Below are 27426 nucleotides of genomic sequence, written 5' to 3' on the forward strand. Positions count from 1 at the left end.
AACCCTAAACTTCAAATCTGTCCACAATTCTATGTCATATGTAGACACTGCATAGGAAACATGTAAGACCCTTGTGGTCAAATATATGACCCACAGAACCTTGCATATCCACTTCACTAACATCTATGGCTTCAATTCCAACCTTATGTGTGCACTACCATCCCCAGCATACCAAATCCCCACCTACTCTTTTTGACAGAAACTCAAATTTCAGCTATCCCCAGCACTATTATCTTCAACTCCGTTTGACACAAGGGTAGTGTCTGTGCATATATCTGCTCTAACATACCTTGCCAGAGAGCAACCAACCTGACCTTCTTTGGTTGAGAATCTCCCTTCCCCACTCAGTCAAATTCATTTGCTGTCTCTATCACTCCCCTAATGCCACCAACCAATCTGAGCTCTTTAATTGTCTCTGCTTAAAATTTGATTTTCTCCAGTCATACTTCCCTAACTGTGAAATCCTCCTCCTAGGAGATTTTAATGTCCACAACACCAAATGGCTTTCCTCTTCCAGTTGTACACATTTAGTAGGCAGAGACATGCTCTGCCAGCTAGATGTATACTGAAACATTTATTATCACTTACACAAATTGTTCACATGCAACCAGAATATCAGATAATGTGAACCACTCCCCAAACACCCTACATCTCTTCTTCACCAATGATCCTTCCAAATACACAGTGAATATAGTGGGTCCCTAGTTAATACTGACCCCAATTTAGTGCTAATTTTATCTTCCCCATAGAACAAGCACAGAAGTTACAGCCTCTGTAACGTGTTTCAGAGGCTGTAACACATTCCCATGATTGGACTATTGTTCCCAGCCTTCCAAACCCACACATATGCACCAAAAGTAACACAAAGTAATTCTTACTGACATGGAAACATTCCCTAAACTACTCTGAACTGCCGTTCCCCACCCCACTAACTAAACCCTGGTTCTCCACAAGATGTACCAAGGCTATACAAATAAAAAATCAAGCATACCACCATTGGCTTACATCAAGAACTCCATCCTCCTTTAGTGCTTATACTCAAGCCTGAAATAGCTGCAAGAAAATTATCAATTTGTGTGTAGAGGCTTAAGTGCTGTGAGGACATCATATTGGAGGCTTAATAGAATGTATACAGCACTCAGAAAGGATTAACATAGGTTTAATACTTCCTATATTTCGTTGTAGTCACTGGGACATCTTCGGGGATTACAAAAACAACTAATGTAACATGAACACAAATATACAATACTAAGCCCAACCACATGGGTGACACTAAAGTCCTATCTAGGTGGAGCACCCTCTAAGGGCAGTTGTAGGTTGCCTGGAATGTAAGGTGGGACCTCTGGTGATGAGTGTTTCCCAAATCTTCGGAAGCTTAATGCAATCGTATTTATTTTCTGAGAGCTGCTGCTGCTTCTAAGAATAGTCTCTCTTTCTTGAATTTGCTGTGGTGGAGCATGGTAGTTTTCTTCCAAGAGACCCTGTGGGTGATGTCCAAGACATGGTCAGCCAAGCCTAACTGACCATAGTTGTGTTTACAGATGTAAGACGTGTTCCTCTAAGTGGATGGATGCTGATCTGCCTGTCTGTCCAAAGGAACAGGGTACTTTGTAAACTCTAGGCAGAGAGAGAGAGAGGAGGGAGCTGATCTTTAGTAGAACGGATAATGGTAGCAAGTTTGCGATGGGGGCTTATATGCTGTGTGTAGGTTGTACTTTTTTAGAATCTTGGCTATTTTTTTAGATGTGCCATGGATGTAGGATATGGTGATGGCATTTTTAAACTCTTGTTGACGAGAAGGACAAGGAATGGGGGAAGCTCTGATTATTTTTTTGATACTGTGATCGCTGTAGCCATTGGAGAGGAAAGTGCTGTGTATGTGGTTAAGCTCAGTAGTGAGGGCGGTTCCACTGGAACAAAGATTGTGGGCTCTCTTGGTAAAATTCTCCCACCACCACCCCTCTCAACAATAATGCCATATTGTTGAGAGGGGTGGTGGTGGGAGAGTTTGTGAATGTATCTGCCTGTGTGTGGGGGTTTTCTATATACAGTGAAGGAAAGTACTGTTGGGAAGGCATGTAACTAAGATGATTAGTTGTGTGGAAAAAAAAACTATCGATGCTTCCATAAAATAGTTTGAAAGAGCAAAAAAGCAGGAAATTTGCAGCCAGTCCAATTAGTAGCCAAGCCTTTTGGTCTCTTGCCACAGCAACTGGTCCTAACTTTTGCCAGACACTATTCCTTCCCCTATCATACCCAAATGGCTCTATTGCATCATCACCCACAGAAAATGGCAATCTCCTGGCTTCACACTTTGACTCCAATACATACATAACTCACAGCAGTAAATGTCCCCCCCCCAACCATTCCAAATACCCAATATGCAATGCCCCTATATCCTTTTGCCAGAAAGAGATCAGAAAAATATTGTCCAAATTATACACGTCTCCTGGTCCTGATGGCATTCCTCCAATTGTCCTGAAGGTTTGTGAGCCAAAACTATACTACCTTGAAGGCACCCGGCAAAAAACTACCACCACCAGTATGGATTCCGTCACTGCTGATCAATAGGAGATCTACTCACATATATCACCCATCTCTGGACAAATGCCATGGAGAAATTTGGTGAATCTCAAGTGGCTGTACTTGATCGCGAGAGCTTTTGAGATGGTCTGGCACAAAGGCTTACTTAGTAAACTCCCATTGTTTGGTCTGTCTCAGGTCTTCTGCAGTTGTACTGCCAGCTTTCTGTCTGATGCACACTATGTGTGATGGTGGATGGTTCTTTATCCTCTCACCATTCAACTAATGCTGGGGTTCCACAAGTGTCTGTTCTCTCACTCTTCCTTCTATATATTAATGATCTACTTCAGTTGACCTCCAACCTAATATGCAGTTTTTGCAGATGACAGCACATTGCACTCCTTTTCATTTGATAAACCTTATTCTACACAGCTCACCTCAACCAACAGAACATCAACTACCACTGCTCTCAATTCCGATCCCCAAACTTTCCTCCAATGGAGTTCAAACCTTGTAAATTTCAATGCTAGTAAAACCCAGTACTGTCTTATTTCTCACAAAAAGAACCATTTTCTCCCAATATTATTTTTGACAACATTCAAATTTCCAGACAAGATGAGATTTCTCTTCTTGGAACCACCCTGACATCAAGCCTCTCCTGGCATAAACCCATCCCAACTATTGCATCATCAGCTTCTAAAAAACTAGGATTTCTCTTTCACTCAAGATGTTACTCAACGAACAGCAGTTAACCTTATACAAATCTGCCCAGCTATTGAATACTGCTCTCAGATTTGGAGCAGAGCCCCTAACAACTCCCTCAAAATTCTTGACTCATTACAGAGAAGGGCAATTAGATTGATTAATAACCCATCTCTTATTAATATAAGTCTCAGAACAGGGAAGATTCTGCAGGAATGGAAGGAATGTATGGTAATTCCATTGCACAAGGGTGGTGCAAAGACAGCACATGTATCCAACTATCAACCAATTAGTATCTCAGGAGTGGTGGTGAAGATTTTGGAAAAATTAGTTAGGGCCCGCATTCAGAAATGGGTTGACAGTGAAAATCTACTTTACAATGAATAACATGGGTTTACTAAGGGAAGGTCATGTTTTAGCAACTTGCTCACATTCTATAACAATGTTACCACTGAAATAGACAAGGGGAATGGATACATCATGATACTTTTGGATTTTACTAAGGCTTTTGACAGAATGCAACATGGCAGACTGCTGTATAAATTGGAGAAAATGGGTTTGGGTTATACAATATTAGCATGGATAAGAGAATGGCTGATTGACATCAAAAAAGTAGTATAAGGAGGATCCAAGCCTGCAAGGTTTAAGGTAACAAGTGGTGTACCACAAGGATCAGTGTCTGGTCCACTGTTATTCAATCTTACATTAATGATATTGGGAAGGATTTGACAAGCAGCATACAGTTATTTGCTGATGATGCAAAGATAGGTAGGGTAATCAGGAATGCTGCTGATATGCAATCTTTGCAGAATGATTTGTATAGGCTGGAATTGTGGGCATGGGAAAATGGGTGTCAGTTCAATGTCAGTAAATGTAAAGTGTCATTCACTTTGGCATGATTAGATATCCAATGTCGTATTATATTGGTGGGATTAGGCTAGAAGAAACTGATGAGGCCAGGGATCTTGGAGTGTTAATAGATAAGAAGTTGAAGTTTAGGGGTCATTTGGCAAAAATTGCAAACACAACTCAAAAGATAATTGCAATGCTGAAACGAACGTTCACATGTAAAGATAAGGATATTATTTTTCCTCTTTACAAGGCCTTGATAAGACCTCACTTGGACTATTGTGCGCAGGTCTGGTCTCCGTTGTGATTCTGATATATTGGAGAGAGTACAAAGGATAGTGTTAAAAATGATATCAGGATTCTGGAATACTGATTATGAAGACAGATTGAGAATTTGCAGACACTAGCAAACAGGAGAAAGAGAGGTGAGACAATTGAGACTTACAAACTTCTGAAAGGGTCATATAGGATTTCGATTAATGGAATTTTTCAATTTATGGAGGGTGGGGAAAAGACGAGAGGGCATCCTTGGAAGCTGAGAATGAAGGCCACCAAGAAGGGTGTGAGGGCTAGATTTTTCTGTCAGAGGGTGGTGCGTGATTGGAATGGATTGCCATTGGATGTTGTGAGTGCAAACAGTGAATGAATTCAAGAATAAGTATGATAGCTGGTGTGTGTAGTATGTTGTTTCCCTCGATGAGTCTCTGACTCCCTGGAGGTCTCTCTTAATAATAATAATCTCTTACCAACTCACTCCTCCCACTTTTGCACAGCCATTTGGTTTCTGTGATATGCATATTCTATAAATATTTCCATGGCAAATGTACATCTGAAATAGCATCAATAATTCCCCCAATCAGTACTAAGTCTGTTAGAACATGTACAGTACACCTTGAAACCCACAGAACAAGTTTCTTTTCCTCCTCCTCCATCCCTGCTATTTTTCTATTGTGGAATAGTCCTCCCCCCCTGATGATATTCCCAAGAAATACAATATACAGGCTTTTAAATCAAATGTAAACAAGTTTCTCCTTTCCCAACCTACTACCCATATACAGTACTAATGTACTGTAAGTTGATTAACCAACCTCTCGTACATGAGTTAAACATAAAAAAAAATACTTCCAGATCTCCTCCACCTCTGTCAAAATTTCTCCATTAATTGTACACTCTGCATCACCAACCTTCCCTACCAAATTTCAAGACCTTGCACTTTGCAACATTAAACTGACAGCTCCACTCATTTGCCTACTCACATAATTTATTCCGATTCTCCTGCAAGGCTACAACATCTGCTCTATTTCTCATAGCCCTTCCAACTTTGCATCATCAGTAAATAGATGCACCTCTTTAGTTAAGCCAGTCCCAAAACAGATCCCTGTGGTACTCCACTAGTGACTTTCCTCTTTTGGGATACCACTCCTCCATATACAATCTGCTGATGTCTGACAGCTAATCAGCTATCCAACTTATTAGTCTGTTAATTAATCCCATCTGTTTCAGTTTACTACTAGCCTGTCATGTGGCAGTCTATCAAAGGCCTTTGAAAAATCCAAATAACCACTGTATATACTGTACCTTTCCTTTATCAAGTGAATTTATCACCTTGTAATATGTATGCAAACTGGTGAAACATGACCTCCCCCAAAAAACCTACGCTGACTATCAAATACCTTAACAATCCTTGACACAGAGATTGGCCTATAATTTGCAACCTTCATCTTATTGCCCCACCTTCCATTCCTTTGAGACTTGCCCTGTTCTAAGACTCCTGTTAAATAGCTAAAAAGGGATAGTAACAAATATTACGGGTAGAGAATATAAAACTTATATTCTCTACCCCTTTCTTTTAGATTCTTTCTTTTCCTATAGCACTACAGGGTATGTTAACAAATAAAAGGTTGCTTGTTTTACATCCATACTTCCAGAAATACTGATTTTTAACCCCACAAAATAGACAAACCAGCCAGAAGAACACACTAACACATAATACAGTAGCCTCATAGCTTTAGTTGCTTCAGTCTTAAATCTCAACAATAACAGCTTTTACATCTCAATATATGAATTATAATGTAACCCACAATGTTTTGAAGCAATTATATTTGATATATAACTTAGTTTCATATTTTATATATAATATGCAAATACAATATACTGATGGCATACAATGGGGTGTTTAAAAATTTCATGGCCTGAACAGTGCTGAAATCACCAAAATGTTTCCAGCATTTTAACCTTTCATCTCTTTAGTAAGAACTTGTGGGAAATGTCATATCATCTGTCTAGTAGTTTTCATTCAGTAACTCATTGAAGTGTGTTGAGCACTTTCTAAAAAAAATGGAAAATAATAACACCGTGCTGTCATCTAAAGAAAGGTATAATTCAAACTGAAATTAAAACTGACATGAATAATACTTCAGGGAGAATCTACACCTTCATTTCAACGATAAAAAAAAAGTGGACAGCTCCATTTAAACATAGCAGAGACAGACTGGAAGATAATCCTCATAGTGGACTATCATTTCCACAGTAACATGTGAAGAAACAATCAAAACAAATCTGTCTAGAGTCTTGAAAGATTACCAAATAAAAGAGTGCAGGATTGGTAAGGCTCTGGGCATTTCAACTGAATGGGTACACTATATTCTTACTCAAGAATTGTATATGTCAAAAGTGTCTGTAAGGTCGGTGCAATATTAGATGGCAAAGGAACAAAAACATGTTTGATGTCAAATTCTGAAAGTGCTTTTGGGTGCTTTACAAAGAATCCATCTGATTTTCTGAGGAGATTTGTAACTAATGATGAGAATTGGATCCGCCATTACAAATTTGATATATGAAAAAATCAAAACAACAGAACACCCTGAATCTCCACCTGCATCAACTAGCAAAGTCATGCAGTCAGTCTCTTGGGATTCTAAGCAGGCAATAATGAATTATCTTCAAAAGAGCCAAACTATACATAGAGAGGTCTATGCTAACCAACAACAATTACACAAAACACATTCACAAAAAAAAAAAAAAAAAACGACAAGAATGGTCAAGAACAAGATGCTGTTGCACCTCAACATTGCCAACTCACACACTGCAATTGTAGTGATCAAAATTTATGAAATTGGGTTTGAATATGACAAAGTGCCAACAAAAAAGCTGTTCAAAAATGCTATTATATGGAAATGAGACATACAGAATATAGTCTATATTTAAGTTGTAAGTCATCAGAATTGAAGGAGTAAAGGAAAATGAAAAATTTGCACACTATCTCCATTCATAATTCACATGGATCACCTTATGAAGTGGAATTAAATCTGTTATCAAAACTGGAATGTAAGAAGAATAGCATATAAAGAAATAGAATTAGACCAACTATTAAATGAAAGAAATTTTAAAATAGCAGTAATCACTGAAACAAAAAAGAAATTAAAAGGAACTATGTGAACCAAAAATTTTAATGTGATATACAGCAGAGTCGACAGAGACCAAAGAGCACAAGCAGGAGTCATGATTTGGATTCATAACTCCCTTTCAAAACAGTTAAAACATTATAAATTATGGAATGAAAGAATAATAGAAGCTAGAATAAAAATAGATAGAGGCTATTTAACAATAATTAATTTATATGCCCCAGAAGAAGGAAGAGAACAAGATAATATTGATTTTTATAATCAGCTAAAAAACATATATAATAAAATAAATAAAAATGATTACATATTAGAGGAGATTTAAATACAAGAATTGGAAACACAAAAATTAATAATAATATAGGAATACACGGAGAACATACTCTAAACAGGAATGGCAAAAAATTGATTGACTTTGTAGTTTATAATAACCTAAAAATAATGAATTCCTTCTATAAACATAAAAGACATATATAAATATACTTGGGCAGCAAGAGGATGGAAATCAATATTAGATTGTTTTATATTAAATGAAAAGACATCAAAATTTTCACTAGATGTTAGGGTTCACAGAGGATATGAAATAAGCAGTGACCACTACCTTGTTAAAATAAAATTAAGATTACCACCTAAATGGCTACAAGTAACAAGAACAGAAAGAAAATTTGAAACATTTGTTTATAAAACTAGACTATTGAATGACACAAATGTACAATGGCTATATTATTATTATTAAACAAGACCTCATGGAGTCAAAGACTCATCTGGGAGGTCATTTTATCTCACACACACATCTCATCATACCGTGTCTTAAACACATTCAAACTCCTTGCAGACACCACACTCTCAGGCAAGGCATTCCAATCACTCACAACTCTGCACGAAAAAAATCTGCCTCTCACTCCCCTACTCACACCCTCTTTATACAGTTTCCAGGGATGACCTCTGATTCTCCCCTGATCTCCGACTATTCTCTGTAGAACTTCTCCACCATTGATCCTATAACAACCCCTTACCAACTTGTAGGTCTCTATCATATCTCCCCTCTTCCTTCTCTCCACTAGACTCTGCAAATTACATCTTTTCAATCTTTCCTCATACTCGACATTCCAGAGGTCAGAAAATACCTTAGTCAGTTGCCTTTGGACCCTTTCCAACATCTCTTCATCCTTCTGAAAACCAGGTGACCAAATCTGGGCACAATAGTCCATGTGTGGCCTAATCAAAGCCTTATACAATGGAACAAGAATCTCCCTACTTCTACACGTCAGTGTCCTCCGCATCATTCCCAGAAGTCTTTGTGTTGTCTTCACAATTTTGGCAATGTGTCCCCTAAATTTTAGATCCTTATCCACTATCACCCCCAGATCTCTTATATGAACAAAGAATTAACCAATATCTAGATAAAATAAAACAAAATGAAGGAACAGAAATAATGCAGCAGCAAATGAAAGCTTAGGAAAGACCAAAAAATTCAATTAAAGGGAAAAATTGAAGATCTGGGATGATACAATGAAAGAATGAAAGAAATACATTAGCCTTACCGGACTTAATGTATGGAAGCGAAATCTGGACAATAAAACAAAAAGACAAACAAAGATTAACAACAGCAGAAATTAAATTTATGAGAAAAACTGCAAAGTATACCCTATTTGATCACAAAAGAAACGAAGATATTATGAAAGAATTAAACCAAGAACCAGTAATAGAAAAAATTAAAAAAATATAAACATAAATGGATGGAACACGTTCAAAGAATGAAAACAGAAAGATTACCAAAACAAGCCTTAAAGTACAAGCCATTAGGAAAAAGAAAACCAGGACGTCCTCTTAAACGATTCAACGATGACTTCTAAGGCCAGAACAGGCCATGCTAGGCCTAAATCCTTGATACATATGATGATGATGATAATGATGACAATGAAAGAAATAATCAAAAAGAAAAAAAGATGCCTATCACAAATGGTTAAGCAGTAAAAGATTAGAAGATGAAATAGAATATTAAAGAATAAGAGCCATAGCTAAAAGAGAAGTCAGAAAAAGATGGAGAATCATGGAACAAATTTGTTTCTAATTTAGAACATGATTTATATAAAATAAGACCCAATGTATATAAGATTTTGAAACACTTAAATGGATACCAAAGAAAACAAAATTAAACACCGAATTGAAATTAGAAGAATTTCTAAATTACTACACAGAATTGTGGACAGATAAATATTTTAAAAAAGACAACTGGCAAACAATTAACAAAAATGAAGAGGAAATAACTAAAGAGGAATTAGAAATTAGCCTGAAAGAAACAAGAAACGGAAAATCACCTGGAGAAGATAAGCTAGGTTCAGAACTATATAAATAAGCAGGAACAAGATTCAAAGAAAGACTTATTTTTAAATAAAATTTATTCAACTGGTACCCCCCCCCCCAATAGAATGGAAAAAAGCAATTGTAATTCTATCTTTAAAAAAGGTAATAGAGATGACCCTGAAAACTATAGAGGTATCAGTATACTAAATTCCTGTTACAAAATATACATAGCAGAATCTTAAATAGCAAATTAATGAAATATTCTGAAAACTTTATGTTAGAATGTTAGAAGTACAGAATTGGTTTAGAAAAGGACGATCATGTATAGACCTGGCCTTTTGCCTAAAATTAATAATTGAGAAAAGAAGAGAATACAATTTAGAAACACATATTGCATTTATTGACTTTGAAAAAGCATTTGACAAAGTTAAAAGAAACATTATTTAACATATTAAAAGAAAGACAAATCCCAAATAATATCCTTAAAGCTATCACAAGTATATATGAAAATAATCAAATAGAAATAAGATTAAATCACAAGCTATCATATACGAGAGAGATAAACCAAGGGGTCCGACAGGGATGTCCCTTCTCAGCAACTCTTTTTAATATCTACTTAAATGAAATAATAATAAAATGGAATAAAAATTTACATCAAGGAATTAAACTTTCTCCTGCAGTGAACTTAAACACTGTCCTTTTTGCCAATGACCAAATAATAATTACAAATTCTGAAGATAACTTACAGAAAGCTATTTTAGATCTAAATGAGATAGCCAAAGATTATGGTATGATAACATCAACAGAAAAATCAAAAACTATGGCCTTTAAAGGACAAGATCCATCAAGAACTAAAATAGTAATAAATAATAGGATCTTAGAACAGGTGAATTCATTTAACTACCTAGGATGTATGATCACATATGAAAATGAAAAAGATATAAACGTAAAAATTGCAAAATATCTAAAAATAACAGGTGTAATTAACTCTATATTTAAACCAAACCTAGTTCAGAAACAAACCAGACTATAAGTATACAATACATTAGCCCTACCAGTGTATTAAAAACAAAATGTATGGAAGCAAAATCTGGACAATAAAACAAAAAGACTTCTTCTTCCTAACATGGAATATAGGCCATGTGTCCTGTTCCGGTCTCATGCCATCTCTTTCTTGGTCTTCCGATTCTTCTTCCACTTATTTTGTATCTGTATAATATTTTTGGTAGTCTGCTGTTGTCCATTCGATTTAAATGTTCTAGCCATTTTTGTTTATACTGTCTTATGTAGTAATTAATTGGTTTGATTTTTAGGGATTGTAAGATTTCTTCATTTGTTTTGTGGTCCCACTTGGTATATCCAGCTGTTTTTCTGAGGAACTTCATTTCTGCTGTTTGAATTCGTTTTTCATCTTTCCTTTTCATGGTCCATGTTTCGCTTCCGTATAGTAGAGTTGGTTTTGACAAGACATTATATAGTCTGATTCTAGTGTGTTTTTGTACCAGGGATGGCTTAAATATACTGTTTATTATGTCATTTACTTTGACAAAGTTTGATATTTTAGTGTATGTCTTTTTCTTCTTCGTATGATAGATCACATCCCAAGTGTCTGAAAGTGTTTACTTGTTCTAGTATTTTATTATCTATCACTATTTTACTTCTTATTGGGTTTTCTTCTTTGAATGCCATTATTTTTGTTTTTTCTTTGGATATTGTCATATTATATTGCTTTGAGATATCATTTAATGATTTTAATGATCTTTGTAAGTCATCTTCTGATGTAGCTAATACTATTTGATCATCTGCAAATAGTAGTGTATCTATCTTCATTTGCGGGGTCATTTGTATACCAAATGGGTTATGCTGTTTCCAGATTGTTAATATTTCATTTATATATATTGAAAAGCAGAGGTGAGAGGGTACATCCTTGGCGTACTCCTCTTGATATATCTTTCCATTCTGAGGTGTGTTCTAATTTAACTGCTATTTTATTTCCTGTATATATTTCTTGAATAGATTGTAAAAGTTGGTTTGATATGTTTAAATTGGTTAATATTTTAAACAATTTTTGTCGACTAATTTTGTCAAAAGCTTTTTCATAATCAATAAATGCCACGTGTTTCTTTTTGAAATTCTCTTCTCTTTTCTATTAATAATTTTAAAGTAAAAATTGGATCTATGCAGGATCGGCCTTTTCGGAAGCCATTTTGTTCTTCTAGTAATTTGTTTTCTACAATGCTGCTTAGTTTCTCTTTTAATATTCCTACATATATTTTATATCCTGTATTCAGCAGGCTAATTCCCCTATAATTATTGCAATTGTCTTTATTTCCTTTTTTATAGATTGGGATGACCAGTGCTTTTTTCCAAGAGTTAGGGGTTTTTCCGGACATCCAAACCATATTAAAAAATTTCAAAAGTCTTTCATTAAATTTTTCACCTGCATTTTTGTAGAGTTCTATATTTATATTGTCTTCTCCTGGCGTTTTCCTATTTTTCATCTTCTTTATTATATTTTTCAGTTCTAACATTGTGATATTTTCTATTAGGTCATTCTTTGTCTTATAAAATTTTAATTCATTGTTCTCATCTGTCCAGAGATTTTGGAAATAGGTCACCCATTTTTCTAAATCTATTGTTTGGATTTTTATCTTTTCTTTTATTTCTTTATTCATGTATTTTATTACTTTATAGGTTTTGGGTTGTGGCTTAAATAAATCCTTTTCTAGTTCTGTTACGAAATTGTTCCATCTTTCTCTGTGTTTTTTCCTTACTTCTCGTTTTGCAATTGCACTATTTCTTTTATACTCTATTTCTGCTTCTATTGTTTTGGAATTTAGCCATTTCTGGTAACTGTCCTTTTTGGTTTTTATTATATTTTCTATTTCTTTGTTACAGTCTCGTAGTCCTCTTTTTCTAATCCATTTGTGCTTTATTCCTAAGGTTTCTGTTGCCGCTTTTGTGAGAATTTGTTTCAAATTTTCCCATTCATCTTCTATGTCCCTTGATTCATGTGTGGTTTCTGTTTTTAAGTTTGTGCATTTTTGATATTGTAGTCTAACTTGAGGATCCTGTAATGAAGAAATTTTGTAGCTTGGCTGGTAAGAATTTTCAATTCTATGTGTTTTTAGCCACTTTGGTTTAAAACGAATTTTTGCTGATACCATATAATGATCAGAGTTTAATTCAAAGCCTCGATATGCTCTTACGTCTAAAATTAACTCCGCTAATTTAAAATTTGTGATAATGTAGTCGATTACTGATTTGTATCCTCTGGCTGACCAAGTATATTTATGTATTTCCTTGTGTTTAAACATTGAATTCATTATTCTCATATTATTATAAATGACAAAATCGCGCAATCTGCGACCATTTTGATTACATGTATCTTCGCCAAATTTACCTATGTTTGTTTTGTATTTTTTGTTTCCTATTCTGGCATTTAAATCTCCTGCAAGCAGTAAATAGTCAGTTTTGTTTGTTTTATCTATGGCATTCTGTAATTCTTTATAAAATATATTACTGTTTATATATAAAATATAAAACAAAAAGACAAACAAAATTAATAACAGCAGAAATGAAGTTTATGAGAAAAACTGCAAAGTATACCCTATTTGATCACAAAAGAAACGAAGATATTATGAAAGAATTAAACCAAGAACCAGTAATAGAAAAAATTAAAAAAATATAAACATAAATGGATGGAACACGTTCAAAGAATGAAAACAGAAAGATTACCAAAACAAGCCTTAAAGTACAAGCCATTAGGAAAAAGAAAACTAGGATGTCCTCTTAAACGATGACTTCTAAGGCCGGAACAGGCTATGCTAGGCCTAAATCCTTGATACGCATGATGATCAAAACTGGAGATATTAATCTCAGTGCTATTTTATGCAGATATTATATGCTTAAATAAATCCAACAGAAGTCTGCAGAATTCTTTAACTAAATTTAATAACTGCTGTAATAAATTTTGTAACAAAAGCATTAAAATAATCTGTTACAAAAAAAGCAGGAACATGAAAAATATCAACTGTATTCTGAATGGAGATCCTAGATAACAAGTATAGCATTTCAGCTAATGAACTGAATAAACTTATATGTAATTAGAGAAATTAGTCAAAACACTAAACTAGCCATATACAAGACACTATTCAAACCAGTTTTAATTTAATGTATCTGAGAGCTGAATTGAAATACTGATTTATATATAAAATACAATATCAGAACTTTGTTCACTCCACTTCCAAAAACCCGCTCCTTAATAAGCCACCTAAAACCTTGTCATCATCATCTTAAATATCCTGGTGTGTATAAAATATGGTGCGATTGTGATATTCCTAATTTTGCCAGACAAACAAATCTATTGAATTACGTATGGAGGAAGACATGAGGGACATTGCTTACAAGAGACAGCGAGCCAGTGCCTTATCAAGCCATATCTCCTTTTCTCGGCTGATCCTAATGATGAAAACCCAAGTCATATAGTCCGGTGGGACAGATCTACTAACATCTTTCGTTGCCATGATGAATTGGGAAATCATCCTCAACCCTGAACATCTAAATAATAACTTGAGCTACAACCTCCCAGATAGTCATTCAGCTGTAATCATGTACTGGCGTTCACGTGATGCTGCAAGCACACACTCTCCCAACATTGCAACAAATGAAAGAACAGCTTTAAATACAACTACGTTTCATGCTAATTATGTATGGAGATTCTCTATGTTGTTCATAGTTTTTTTTAACCTTCAGTGTTTAGTGTTTTTTTTTTTTCTTTTATAATGTCACCTGATGAAGGCTGTTATAAGCCGAAACTAGTCGTGTTTTACTATTAAAACCCCTTTTTTTTACCTAACACTCGGTTTAAGTCATTCAACTCTATTTCACAATATATATAAGTTCTGAAAACAATTAATGGAATGAAAAGATGGCATCGTCAGTTGTAAAAGCATATTAAAAATGAAGGTATTGCAAATAAACTTGACAATGTCAGCATTCAGTAATGTGTGAGCAGAACTAATATCAAGTAATGTGGTCTTGTTTCTTTCAAGAGCAGCAGGAAAAAAGACCCAGAGAAGGATCAAGATTCAGGTAGGTGGGTGAGTGAGTGGATGGATGTCAGGGGCATACGTTCAGGGTGTGCTAGGTGTGCGGTGCACACTCATGGAATAGCAATATCACTGACATATGCTTGCATTTATTCCTGCTAAAGACTACCCTAATTGTTTCCTTGATTCCTAAAATCAAACACAATATACTAATGCTTAATGAAGAGGACAGTTTGATGCATAAACCTGCATCACATTCACATTAATAGCCTGGGTGTGTGGCGACAAATACTGACACCTTTGAACAGATGGTGGGTCAAATTCTTAACGTTTCAGTAGATTTAAACCACCCAGAATACAAGGCAGGGTGTGCACTGAAACAATAGCACCAAGATATCAGGGGCTGTAATTGATTATTGTGTCAATCAATCCAAATGGTAACTTGTCATGAGTTGCTGTTTCTGTTTTCTGAGTTTCATCTGTTTTGGGTGTGAAGTGTGAACTGACATGTTTAGAACACAATATAGACAAGTAATTTTCTATAAATAATTTATAACTTTTTTGCTCATCTACTGAATGTCCCATTTTCTGCCAGAGCTTTTGTGGACTGTATGATTGTAGTCGAAGGAGGTAAACCTCATCCTCCACTTCCAAATTTACTATTATTACACCTTTGAGTAACTGAAATATTATTATTATACCACCCAAATATAGCATTCACCATTATTGTTATCTAATATATCTTAAAACAAAAGCATTGTCCCCCACTGTATGCAATTCGGTTACAATTAATTGATAAATTGTAACTGAAGTTATATATACTACAACTAACTGCAATAGACCAATTAAGATGAATGCTGATGCACTATGCATTCTTAAAACTTTCATACATCAATAGAAATGCAATTATATGGTCAAACTGACGTTAATTTTGTAGCATGGGTTGTATAAACCACACGACAGCACACCCAACCAAAATGGATAATGCTATGCCACTGGTGGATGTAGTTAGCAGCATCTTAGAAGAATTAAAATACTTACCTGAAAATACTGGAGTCCTGGCATATAAGACCAATTTGAAGGAAAATTGGTGGTTATCATTATCAAAAGACCTTCACAGGGAGGTCCATAGATAGGAAGTTAGCAATAATGTATACTTTTAATGTAGTACTAACAGGTTTCCTGTACACTCCCCTTGAGGATACTTATCAGGAATGTGATGATTATCTGAGGTGGGTGAGAGTATAAACAGATAAAGGTAGATGTTTTGAAAGCATTTAATTTTTCTAGTGCTTTGTGTGTCTGAGATGAAAAAATCCATTGGTAAATAACCCTGGCACCCTATTGAGACTTGTTAACTTAAACCTAGATTGGATTTGAACCAATTCATTTCAAAGGGCCATCCTTACCAAATGAGCTACAGAGACCCTTTTATACATTAGAATTTAATTTTGTAATAAACCTTTAAGAAACTATTGACATCTTCATTTAATTTATAGTTTTCCTTTAAAGAAATAGTCACAATAAGAAATAAAAGCAGATACAAACATGACAACTTCTGAAAATCCATGACTGGTGCAGACATTTGCAATTCATACACCTTTTAAAATGTCATCAAAGCAATTCTGTGGACATTCTGCCCATGGCTCAGATTCATCTAAGCAAAAAGAGAAATTCCACTTTCAATGCCTTTATCAATGTTTGTTAGAGGGAAAATTTTTTTTCTTTTCTTTGTTTGCTAGAGGGAATAATTTTACAGTTTAAAGTTTAAAATTGTCATCTGAAATACAACTGTCAGTTTTTTCTAGAAATTCTTCACAAGTTACTTAGGAATGACATCAGTTCTGCATCTTGAATATGCTATCAAGCATGCAAAATCCAAAATGGACTGTGATAGTCCTAATTGCATTCCTACTAAGATTTTCAAAGAGACAGGCATGGAACCCCAGATCTTGCCTCTCTCTCTCTCACACACACACTGTTCAGATTTCAAATATAAAAGCATGATTGCTGACTTTAAAGATGACTGACTGATTGTTACCCTTTTCAAAATAGGTGAACAGTCAGACTGGCAATTTTCATGGATCTCTCCCATTCTACTATTTATTGGTGGAAAAATCTTTGCTTGTATTCCTTCTGACTGTTTCTTCTTACTGAAACATAACTCTCTCCATTCCTAGTGTGATTTTAGGTTATCCTGTGAAATAATCAACATGATCTTCACTGCACACCAACACCAAGTGAATGAACTAAAGCACTCACTTTTTTCAAAAGTGTTTAATGATTTAACCAAAGCCTATAACAGACAAAAGCTTTGGTTAGATCAATAAAGCTCTCTGCAAAATTCTATCAACTGATTGAATAATCCCAAAACAGAAAATTCATTATTTTAAGAATGCTATATGGCATGTCAACAAAGGTAATCAATGACCACTCAGGAGATTCATTCACAAGACTTAAAGCAAGGACAATAACCCTTAACATCCATGCTCTTTACTATATTTGTTAGAACAATTCTTATCTCATTCATGGAAAACTTTCTCCAGAAGTTGAAACAACACACAGAAAAAAAGAGAAACTTTATAACCATAACACTATGATCCAAAACAATCATCAAATTCCTGAAATGTACCCTCAAGGGAGTACAGGATATGATAGTACCACAGGAAAAGCTTACATCATTACCAACTTCCTATTTACAATACTCTTCCAAATCAATCTGTTACCTGTTAAGACTCCAACATTATCAGATGTTATATTTCTGTCTTCTAAAGCACTTTTTACTTGATCAATCCACCTATATCTTGGTCTTCCTATGAGTCTTTTTTCTGCCAACCTGGCAGAGAATGCTTGTTTTGCTAATCTTTCCTCTCCCTTTCTGTTTAAGTGACCATACCACATGAGATTAGTTCTGCTATTCCTGGATGCTAACAATGTCAAGTTCTTTTCTAATATTCTCATTTTGAATATGATACTGCCATTGATGCCATATGCACACCCCTAATGTTTCTCAAGACTCATATCTGCCGTTTAATCTTTGTTCAAGTGTTTTACTTCTAACCCAGCTCTCAGATCCATAAGTTAAAATTGATTTGAACATTGTTTTGTATATGGCTAATTTAGTGTTTTGACTAATTTCTCTCTTATTCCATGTAAATTAATTCAGTTGACTTCCTATCATACCAGCTTTGTTGATTCTGTTGTCTATTTCCATATTTAATTTAACAACTTCACTAAAAATTGTGCCTAAGTAGCTGAAATGTTTTACTTATTCTATAGTAGGTTCTCCATTCAAAATGCAGTTGATATTTTCAAAATGCTTCTACCTATTTTCATTGTCTTTGTGTTGTTATTGCTGCCCAGTCATACCATATCTATTACAGCAGATATTCAATTTAGTCAGGGAATCTTACAGACTTATTTAGAATAACCAGATGCTTTATGCAGATGATGTTATACTTCTAAATAAATCTTACCAGATTTATTTAGAAGTATAACATCATCTGCATAAAGCAAAGAGCTGAGATTAACATCTCCAATTTTGATATCAGGTATAATACCCCTTTCCTTCAACATATTATCCATCCAGATAATGAATAACAGAGGGGATAATGTATATCCTTGTTTGACACCAGATTTAATATTAAACCTTGCTTGATATAATGCCCTATTGATACCATACAACTGCAGCATTTTGAATAGTTTCTCTCTTGGCACCTTGTCATATGCTTTTTCCAGACCTCCTTTCTTTCTCTCCCATAGTCCTAAATGGAGACCGTTGGGTCACTCATGGCTGGTAGGTGATATTCTTTGCTAGCCTCCTCTAATCATTGTGGTCTCTTGTTCTTGATGTCACTTGAGAAAGGGAGGAATTTGTCCATTTTTTGATGTTATCTGTCCATTTTAATTGAAGTTGGGCCCCTAACCCTTGATCCCGGAATGATTCCTTCTAGTGCTTGCTTTGGAATGCCATTAGCCCTCTCCACATGTCCGAACCATTTCATCCGTCTTCTTCTGAAGACTGTCAGAATATTTTCCCTTTTTCTCCAGTGTATTGAATCAATCAGTTTTCGGACATCTTTATTGGTTTCGTGAGGGTATTGGGAATTCTCAAGTCTTCTTTCCAATCCTACAAAACTTAAACACAGATCTTTGTTATATTCCCATGATTTCTCAACTATTTGTTGTAAAGTGAAAATCTAATCCTAACAGCCTCTATTTGGCCCAAATCCAGCTTGTTCTTCACCAATCTTCCCTTCCACAAACCTTCTCAACCGTTTCTCAAGTATACTTGCATATATCTTACCAGGAACACTCAGTAGAGAAATACCTCTATAATTCTCACATTCAGTTTTATTTCTGTTTTTATATATGGCTACTATGAGAGCTCTACTCCAATTATGTGGAATTTGTCTCTCTGTCAGGTCTTCTGAACTATGCAGTGCAGCCACTGTAAGACTTTTATACCTCCATACTTCAGCATTTCTGGTTGAATATCATTTACTCCTGCTGCCTTTCCACATTTCAGGCTTTGATGGCTTTTTCTACTTCAAGTATGGATATGTATTCCTGATCATGCCTGTTGACTGTTTTCAACTGCTATGCTGTCACTGATTGTTTCATTTAGCAATTTTTCAAAGTAATTACTTCATACATCAAGGATATCTTTTTCTCCAGTTTGTCCCCTTTATCCTTTTAATTCCTTTTGCAGCACTCTTTCCTCCATTTCTAAGCTTTTTCAACAACCTCCAGAATATCTTGTCACTTTATTGATATTAGTCCGCGCGGTTAGCCTAGTGGCTTTACACTTAGCAACCTGGGGAAGGAGTGTCCTGGGTTCAATTCCCGTCAACAACGTGAGGAGCTCAAGGATCTTCCTCAGCCACAGCCAAGTTAGCCAGTCTTGGAGTGGACAGCAGGGTTTTTTCCGCCAGTTTATCTGGTGTTTTTCATCCTGCAAGCAGACAAACCGGTCCGAGGACACACACAGATTACAGTCAGGAATACTGACCCAGTCATAGGTCTGATTCGTCAGCCTATGCCGGTTCCGGAGCCCGGATAAAATTTCGGGGGACTAGATGGTACCGTGAACTCCCATAAAAAGGGGGAACACAGTATCATCACACGAAATTTTTATTGATATTTATTTTCTATGTTTTTACCAAAGTCTTCCCATGACATTTGTTTACCTAGTTTTACACATTGTTTAGCTTTCTTACATTTGTTTCTGTATTCTCTAAGAGCACAAGCTGACTTATTTGATAGGAACTTTTGTTATGCTTTCTTCTTTTCCTTCATTGACTCTTTAACTTCCTGTGGCCACCATAGAGTTCTGATTTTTCTATCCTTGCAGACAATCTCACCACATGCCTCTCTAGCTGAATCAGTCAATATTTTTTTCAGGATTTGGTACTAAATCTCCAAGGTTTGGTTTCTGTTTTCAAATTCATTTTTTCTTGAATATGTTTGTGTATTTTAGTCTACAATTCACATCTGAGAGCTACTCAACTTTTATTCACTTTAAAACTTTCTTACATGTTCTTCTTTTCAATATGAAATTCAATTTTATCCTGCTGAATGGTGATAATTTCTATTTTGAAGACTAAATGGTGATCATTCCAATTTCAAATCTTCTGTATGCTCTACTATCCTGCACCAGTGAGAAAACATCACTATCAACAATAACAGAGTCAAGAGGACTTCTTATTGCTTGCCTCTTCTCTCCATGTGAATTTGTGTACATTTTTAAGTTGGAACATTGTGTTAGTAACCAGTCCATGTCCTGAGCAGAAATCCAATAACAGGTATTTGCCATTGATATTAGCATTGCTGTTTTCTCCAAATTTTCCCAAAATATTTTTGTATGTGACAATCATTCCTTACTCTGCTATTTAGATCCCCAACAAGGACCAACTTTTCCTTTTCATTGTGTCAGTTGCTTTCTCTAAAGCCTCAAAAAATTTCTCCACTTAGAACCTTCTTTGAGACCACAGGCACAAATAAGTCTCATTGTCCAGTTCTCAATTCTGATATTTGCCCACATCACTCTACTTGATACTGCCTGCCATTCAAGAAGATTAGCCTCGTATTTAGTGTTGAATACTATAGCTACTCCTTTTCCTTGACTGTTATTGCCTGAATATAACATTTTATATTTATTGCCCAGAAAGATCTCACCAGTTTGTCTTTTTTTTTGTTTCAGTCATCCCTATTATGTCAATCTGGTACTTATCCAATTCCTTGGTTAGATATACATTTCTTTGACATTCAGGCTTCTTATGTTGATAGTACTGATCTTGAACTCTGGTAATGTTGAGTTGGGGTGTTTCAGGATTTGTTCTAGTAGTTGACTTTTTGCTGTTCTCTCTGGTTCCCTAGCAAAAACAACGGGGGCCTTGTTAAACCCGGTGAAGGGGGAGCCGGCATGAAATTCTATCATGTACCATCATTTTATATTGTGGTTTAAGCCAATATGAACAATTTATTCAGCTAAATCCCAAACTGCCAGCCCATCCTTGTTCATTCAGTATCTAGGTAGATACCTAACAAGGTACACCACAAGGTAAGAACTGGACATTAGGTCAGAAGTCCTGGTCAGTTCTCTGCATTCCTTTAAGGGCTATGTCGAGGTCTCCTCTCAGTTATACAACTTTGACCCTTTAACACCCCCTGATCCAAAACAAAGACAATCAAAATGTCACTCGTGGAACTCCAGCATGATGATAATGTCATTTTCTCTCATTTTTAAAACGAAAGTAAATCATTAACATTTTCAAAGAAGACAAAGAAAAATTTCACTTAAGTGTAAATATCAAACAGATAGGCATTGCTATCCAGTCTTTGCTATTCAGGTAGATAGAGTAACTTTGGAAGACATCAACAATTTCCCTCATTCTCAGTAGTCATCCTTTCCCCCCCCCCCCCATCTCTTTTGTCCTAAAGAATCCAGTGAACCCTAAACAATCTTTAGGGTTCAGTGGATATGAGTGACATCAGTAATTTGATCAAAGCTCGCTGCAACAATATCGAAGTAATGATAATCCAACTTTGTTAAACTGGTTATGACAGATACCTGACTACACCAGATATATATGTGCAAGTAGCTTGCTGAGTCCGTTTTTTCACTGCACTCACTCACAGCTTTCCATTTAATTTTAATAACTGATATCCATATGCACACAGTATTCTTTCCATATTATCTTTATCTTAAGAATCTCTTCCTTAATAAGACACTAATTCACTCCGAACCTATATACATATCTGGCCACTGAATTAAAACCATTTAATACTATGTTGGGCCTCCTTTAGCCAAAATTACAGCACATATGCAGTTGGGCATAGATTCCATAAGGTGTTGAGTTGCATCTACATCCAAAACATACCAGGCAATCACCTGACAGTGCTTTAACACTGGTTCAGAATTGACAGAAGAGGCCTTTGCTTCCATCCATAACTCAGTGGCTGGTATCAGCTAACTTTCACCATATCCAAATAGCTATCCATTCCATCCCTATCAATTTCAAGAATATGTCATGCAGTAATCCAACAAGTATTTGCATCTTTATCAAAATCACTGTATAGCATCTCTTCTGTCCAATACAGTTGTCACCCTATTATAAAACATAATAAAGTAAATCTCTTGTTAACAAACCCCTGATATCATCTGGAAAGATTTCTGCTCTCAACAATTTTGTATTCTATTTCTACCCACTCTCTAACACTTTCACCACCACACACCTGATACACAAACTGGTCTATAGCCTCCTACCACTGACTTAGACACACCCTTGTGCACTGGTAATTTTTTTTCCCACCCCACTCAAGAGACTATTACTGTTGCCAGACTTGCTGAACAACAAAGCAAAGGGTACTGTTTGCTCCTCTATACATTCAATTAATGTACACAGTGATATCCCATCCAGTTCTACAGTCTTATTAACATCAAGTTTATTTAAATTCCAAATATTTCACTCAAATGAAGTGCCAGGCTCTACTTTTTCCCCCAACTATACATAGTGATATCACTATTCCAAAATACTCAACATTTCCAATATATACTTTCATGAATGTTACCTATGTGACATTTCCAGCATCTAAAGTTGATCTTACACAAGTTATATATTAACATTTTCTTCTATGAACCACATAACTGTGGCATTGTTTTCAATATTTTATTTTGCTGCCTAAGTCCATTTACTTTCATGTCAATTTCTCTTTCATCACCACTTCCCTAACCTGTGCCATACTTCCTCCACAATATCCTCTTCCCCTGCAGCTCTGCATAATTTCATGATTGATCTATTTACTACCACTTTATTCATCCTTCTAATTTTAGCATGCACTGTGACAAAGGACCAGTATCTCATTTTAAACGAAATTCCAAGCACTACTGATTTTCCAATCTTTTATAACTGGATGTGCTGCAGGAAGTCCCCAATCTGTCTGCAAAGCTTGTCATAGTTCCATACTTTTCTTCAGTGATTCATTGTAAAAGAATTGCCGATTCAACAAGTCTGGAGAATAACAATATATTCGCTGTAATATACAATTTTTATTCATATTTATTTATTTATAAATATTAAAAAAATGTATATTCTCCAGACAGCTGTTGAATTAATGTCTTTTATAAAGAATGCTGTACACTGCTCAGCCTTCCAAGACATGATTCTTTCAGTAATTTTTGCACCAGCCTAGCAACCTCCCACATGAAAACCACATAATTGCAGACTATTCATTTATCAAATGACAAACTACTTGTTACATGCCTGATGCTAACAGCCTGTATTAAGGTCATATAACAGCTTTCAGATGCATGGATAAATATCACATATTGGATTGAATTAATACAAAAAAAAAATACAACATGATTTATCACAAATAAAATCATACATATAAATGAAATGAAAAATCTTTTCCCCAAGTGCAGATAAAGGCTGGGTACTTGTAAACAGATTTCCAAAGATTACAGAAAGTTTATAATTTCCTCACGGGTTTACAGATTAAAATAAAACTTTTTTTTCGAAAATATCTAATTAGCGGACTCACAAAAGTTACACAATGCAACAGTCACTACACGAATAACAATTTTCTTAATATACATTTGTGTATACCAGCAAAATGTGTCGCTTACATAAGACAATTTTTGCCCTCTGATATGAACATCCTTTATCAGCATGCTGTGAATACTCGTAGCATGTATGTCTTCTATACAGGTTTGGTGAACTTCGTTTATAATAGTAGAAAAAGCGATCCTCTCTTTTCAACCTAACAATTACTACAGAAGCTAATACCATAGATCCTTAATATGCAGTATGTCTCGTATTTGAGTGTGGTGAATTCGGTGGTGATTATTGTATCAGATTGGAAAGCTGGATTTTGTTCATCAAGGAGAATTTAAAATAGAGCAATTTCCAAAACGATTCTACTTACTGTGTTATTGAATTACTATTCTACTTTTTTTTTTACCATTAAGAAGGCGAAATCTTCCTCAAAGGGGGGGGGGGATGTAATGCATTTATACAGGCATAATAAAACTTGGCAGAATACAGAAAAATATGCATATTGTTGCTTACTCCAAGTTTAGGAAAAGAATATTTTCCAAGAAGCTGGATAAGAACGTCCTTACGTTCGATGATTTTTGTTGCTGTTCACAGTAAAGCTTATTCCAAGCGTAATAATCTCCTACACAGCAGCGATGGATTACACAGGTGTTTGATATACACCACCTCAAAAACTTACTGAGTTCAACCGCTGTTTAAACATTAAAGAAAAAAAAAAGGATAATTCCGTAGTTTTTCTGTACTGAAGGCGAATTATATACAAACAATAAAATATGTAAAAGAGTCAACAATCCTTCTCACACAAATGTAACTATTATAATGTATTCGATATATGAATGAAACCGGTGAAATACTGGAATCACTACTTTAAGTCCTTTAGATGGCGCTACCATATAATCAAAATTAGTGCCAACCTGCCACTGTATGATTCCTTGATCCCAGAATGTGATATTATAATCTTGAAATGTTTTGTATTAAACCCCTGACAAATAGTAGAATACGACTTGTTTTCAGTCGTATTCTACTATATGTATAGTAATATTTACATTGGTATGATGTAAAAATACAAAATAGAAAATAAGAATAAAAATAAACTGCTAAATAAAAATCTAAATGTAACCAACACATTTAGCCCCTAAGAATGACACGGAAACTGCCGACCAGGAAAGAACTTCGGGAAAAAAGCATTGGAAACTTAACAGATTAAAGAATGGAAGTAGGAACATTCATTATTTGAATCAACAAGAAAAATTAATTGAAGAATTTGATGAGCAAAATATAAAATCGGCATTTATATTAGAGACAAAAAAAAAGGAAAAAAAAAAAGAAAATGAATGTATAAATTTCATGTCACATTGTTTCAGTGGAGTAGCGAAACAAGACAGAGCTAAGGCAGGTGAAGAAATAATAATACCTGAGGATTTTCAAAATGAAATAAAATAATGCGAAATTGTATCTGAAAAAATACTAAGAATAAACTGCTAACTGAAACTCTAAATATACGAGGGACGTCCACAGAGTAAGTTTCGATGGGCTGTCAGAGAAATAAAAATATACTTACAAAAAAAATTATTGGAAATTAAAGTAGACATCTTTCACTACTTTTCTACATGATTTCCGCCATTGTTCAAGCACTTATCATAACGGGGCACCAAGCGTTGTATACCTTCGTCGTGGAAGGTTGCCGCCTGTGACCATGACCACGTATTGACTGCTTGGTTGACCTTGTCATTTTCTTGAAACCGCCAGCCACCAAGGAAAGATTTCAGATGTTTGAACAGGTGAAAGTCGCGAGGTCACAACCATATGGGAGATGATGGAATTGTTCCCAGCCAAAGGTGGCGAGATGTTGTGTTGAATCACTCATTGAGTGTTCTCCATAAACCTCGATAAGTTGTCGATGAATTTCAGTTGCTTTAACATTCCTCCCATTTAAGAAAGGGATAACTGACCTAATTTCACATGCGGCGGGCGATTCGATTTTCATAGACATTATAAACACACACCAAGAAGCTTACGTACTGCGAGAATGTCTGAAAATGGCACCAACACCTTGCTAACGAATCAACAAACTCAGCACGCATGCACACCATTGCGATGCAGTGAAAATATAGTCAGCAGTAATAAAGTCAGCAACTGGAACAAATCTGAAAGCACTTCCCAAATCAAAATCACCAGAGTTAAAGATAGGTACTATCAATATTAGAAGCATAAATGGCAAAGAAATGGAGCTAGCTGAGGAATTAGATGAGTACCAGCTCGACATAATAGAGATTACTGGAACAAAAAAGACAAAAACTGGTGAGATCTTCAGGAGTAATAAATACAAAATGTTATATTCGTATTCAACACTAAATATGAGGATAATCTTCTTGAATAGCAGGTAATATCAAGTAAAACGATGTGGGCAAATATCAGAATTGAGAACTGGACAATGAGACTTATTTGTGCCTATGGTCCCACAGAAGGCTTTACTAAGGCAGAGCCTTTTGTCTAGAGGAATTTTTTGAGGCTCTAGAGAAAGCTACTGACACAAAGAAAAATGAAACCTTGGTCCTTGTTGGGGATCTAAATAGCAGAGTAGAAAGTGATTTTAGACATACAATAATATTTTGGGAAAATTTGGAGAAAAAAGAAAAGCTAATAATAATTGAATATATATCTCTTGGATCTCTGCTCAGTACATGGACTGGTTATTACTAATACCATGTTCCAACATAAAAATGTGCGCAAATTCATATGGAGAGAAGAGGCAAGGAATAAGAAAAGTCTCATTGACTATGTCATTGTTGATAGTGATGTTTTCTCCCTGGTGCAGGCCACCAGAATGTACAGAGGATTTGAAATTGGAAGCGATCACTGTTTAGTCTTGAGCACGATAAAATTTAATTTCATATTGAAAAGAATGACATGTAAGAATGTTTTGAAGCGACTAAAAGTTGAGCAGCTCTCAGATGTGAACTGTAGACTAAAATATGAAAAATGAAAGAGTTTGAAAACAAGAATCAAACCTTGGAGATTCACTTGCAAACCTTGAAGAAATCCGTGATTGATTCAGCCAGAGAGGCATCTGTTGATTTTGTCTGCAAGGATAGAAATAATCAGAACTCCAGGGTGGACACAGGCAGTTAAAGTGGCAGTGAAGGAAAAGATCAAAGCATATCAAATGTTCCTGGCAAATAAGTCAGCTTGTGCTCTTAGACAAGCTGACTTATTTATGATACAGAGACAAATGTTAGAAAGCTAAACACTGTGTATAACTAGCTAAATAAAAGTCATGGGAGGACTTTGGCAAGAACATAGAAAATAAATATCAAGAAGGTGGTAAGATATTCTGGAGGTTGTTGAAGAAGCTTAGAAATGGAGGAAAGAGTGCTGTAGAAGGAGATAGAGATGATAAAGGTAATATGAAAACTGGAGAAAAAGATATTCTTGAAATATGGTGTAATTAAATTGCTAAATGAAACAAATAGTGTTATCAGAATGGTACAAAACTCTCACCAGCCATACAGTTAGGAATACATATCCATATTT

General features: G+C 35.3%; 1 protein-coding gene across 6 annotated transcripts in view; it reads right to left on the minus strand.

Annotated features, from left to right (window-relative positions):
• LOC150095691 (uncharacterized) overlaps nt 1–24736 on the minus strand; it is a 369335-nt gene extending 344599 nt beyond the window's left edge. For 2 of the 6 annotated variants that reach the window (XM_090409910.1, XM_090409908.1), the window contains exon 1: nt 23964–24261. In XM_090409910.1, coding sequence (XP_090266036.1) covers nt 23964–24008 — 45 coding nt within the window. In that variant the 5' untranslated portion in view covers nt 24009–24261. Of the gene's footprint in view, nt 1–23963; nt 24264–24405 lie in introns of those variants that run through there. The other 4 variants (XM_090409912.1, XM_090409913.1, XM_090409909.1 and 1 more) reach the window with 4 other exon arrangements.
• Nucleotides 24737–27426: the final 2690 nt, after the last annotated feature.

This window comes from Typopeltis vanoorti, chromosome 20, assembly GCF_054136105.1.
Source record: "Typopeltis vanoorti isolate ZY-2024b chromosome 20, IOZ_Tvanoo_1.0, whole genome shotgun sequence".
NCBI classification, from domain to species: Eukaryota; Metazoa; Arthropoda; class Arachnida; order Uropygi; family Thelyphonidae; genus Typopeltis; species Typopeltis vanoorti.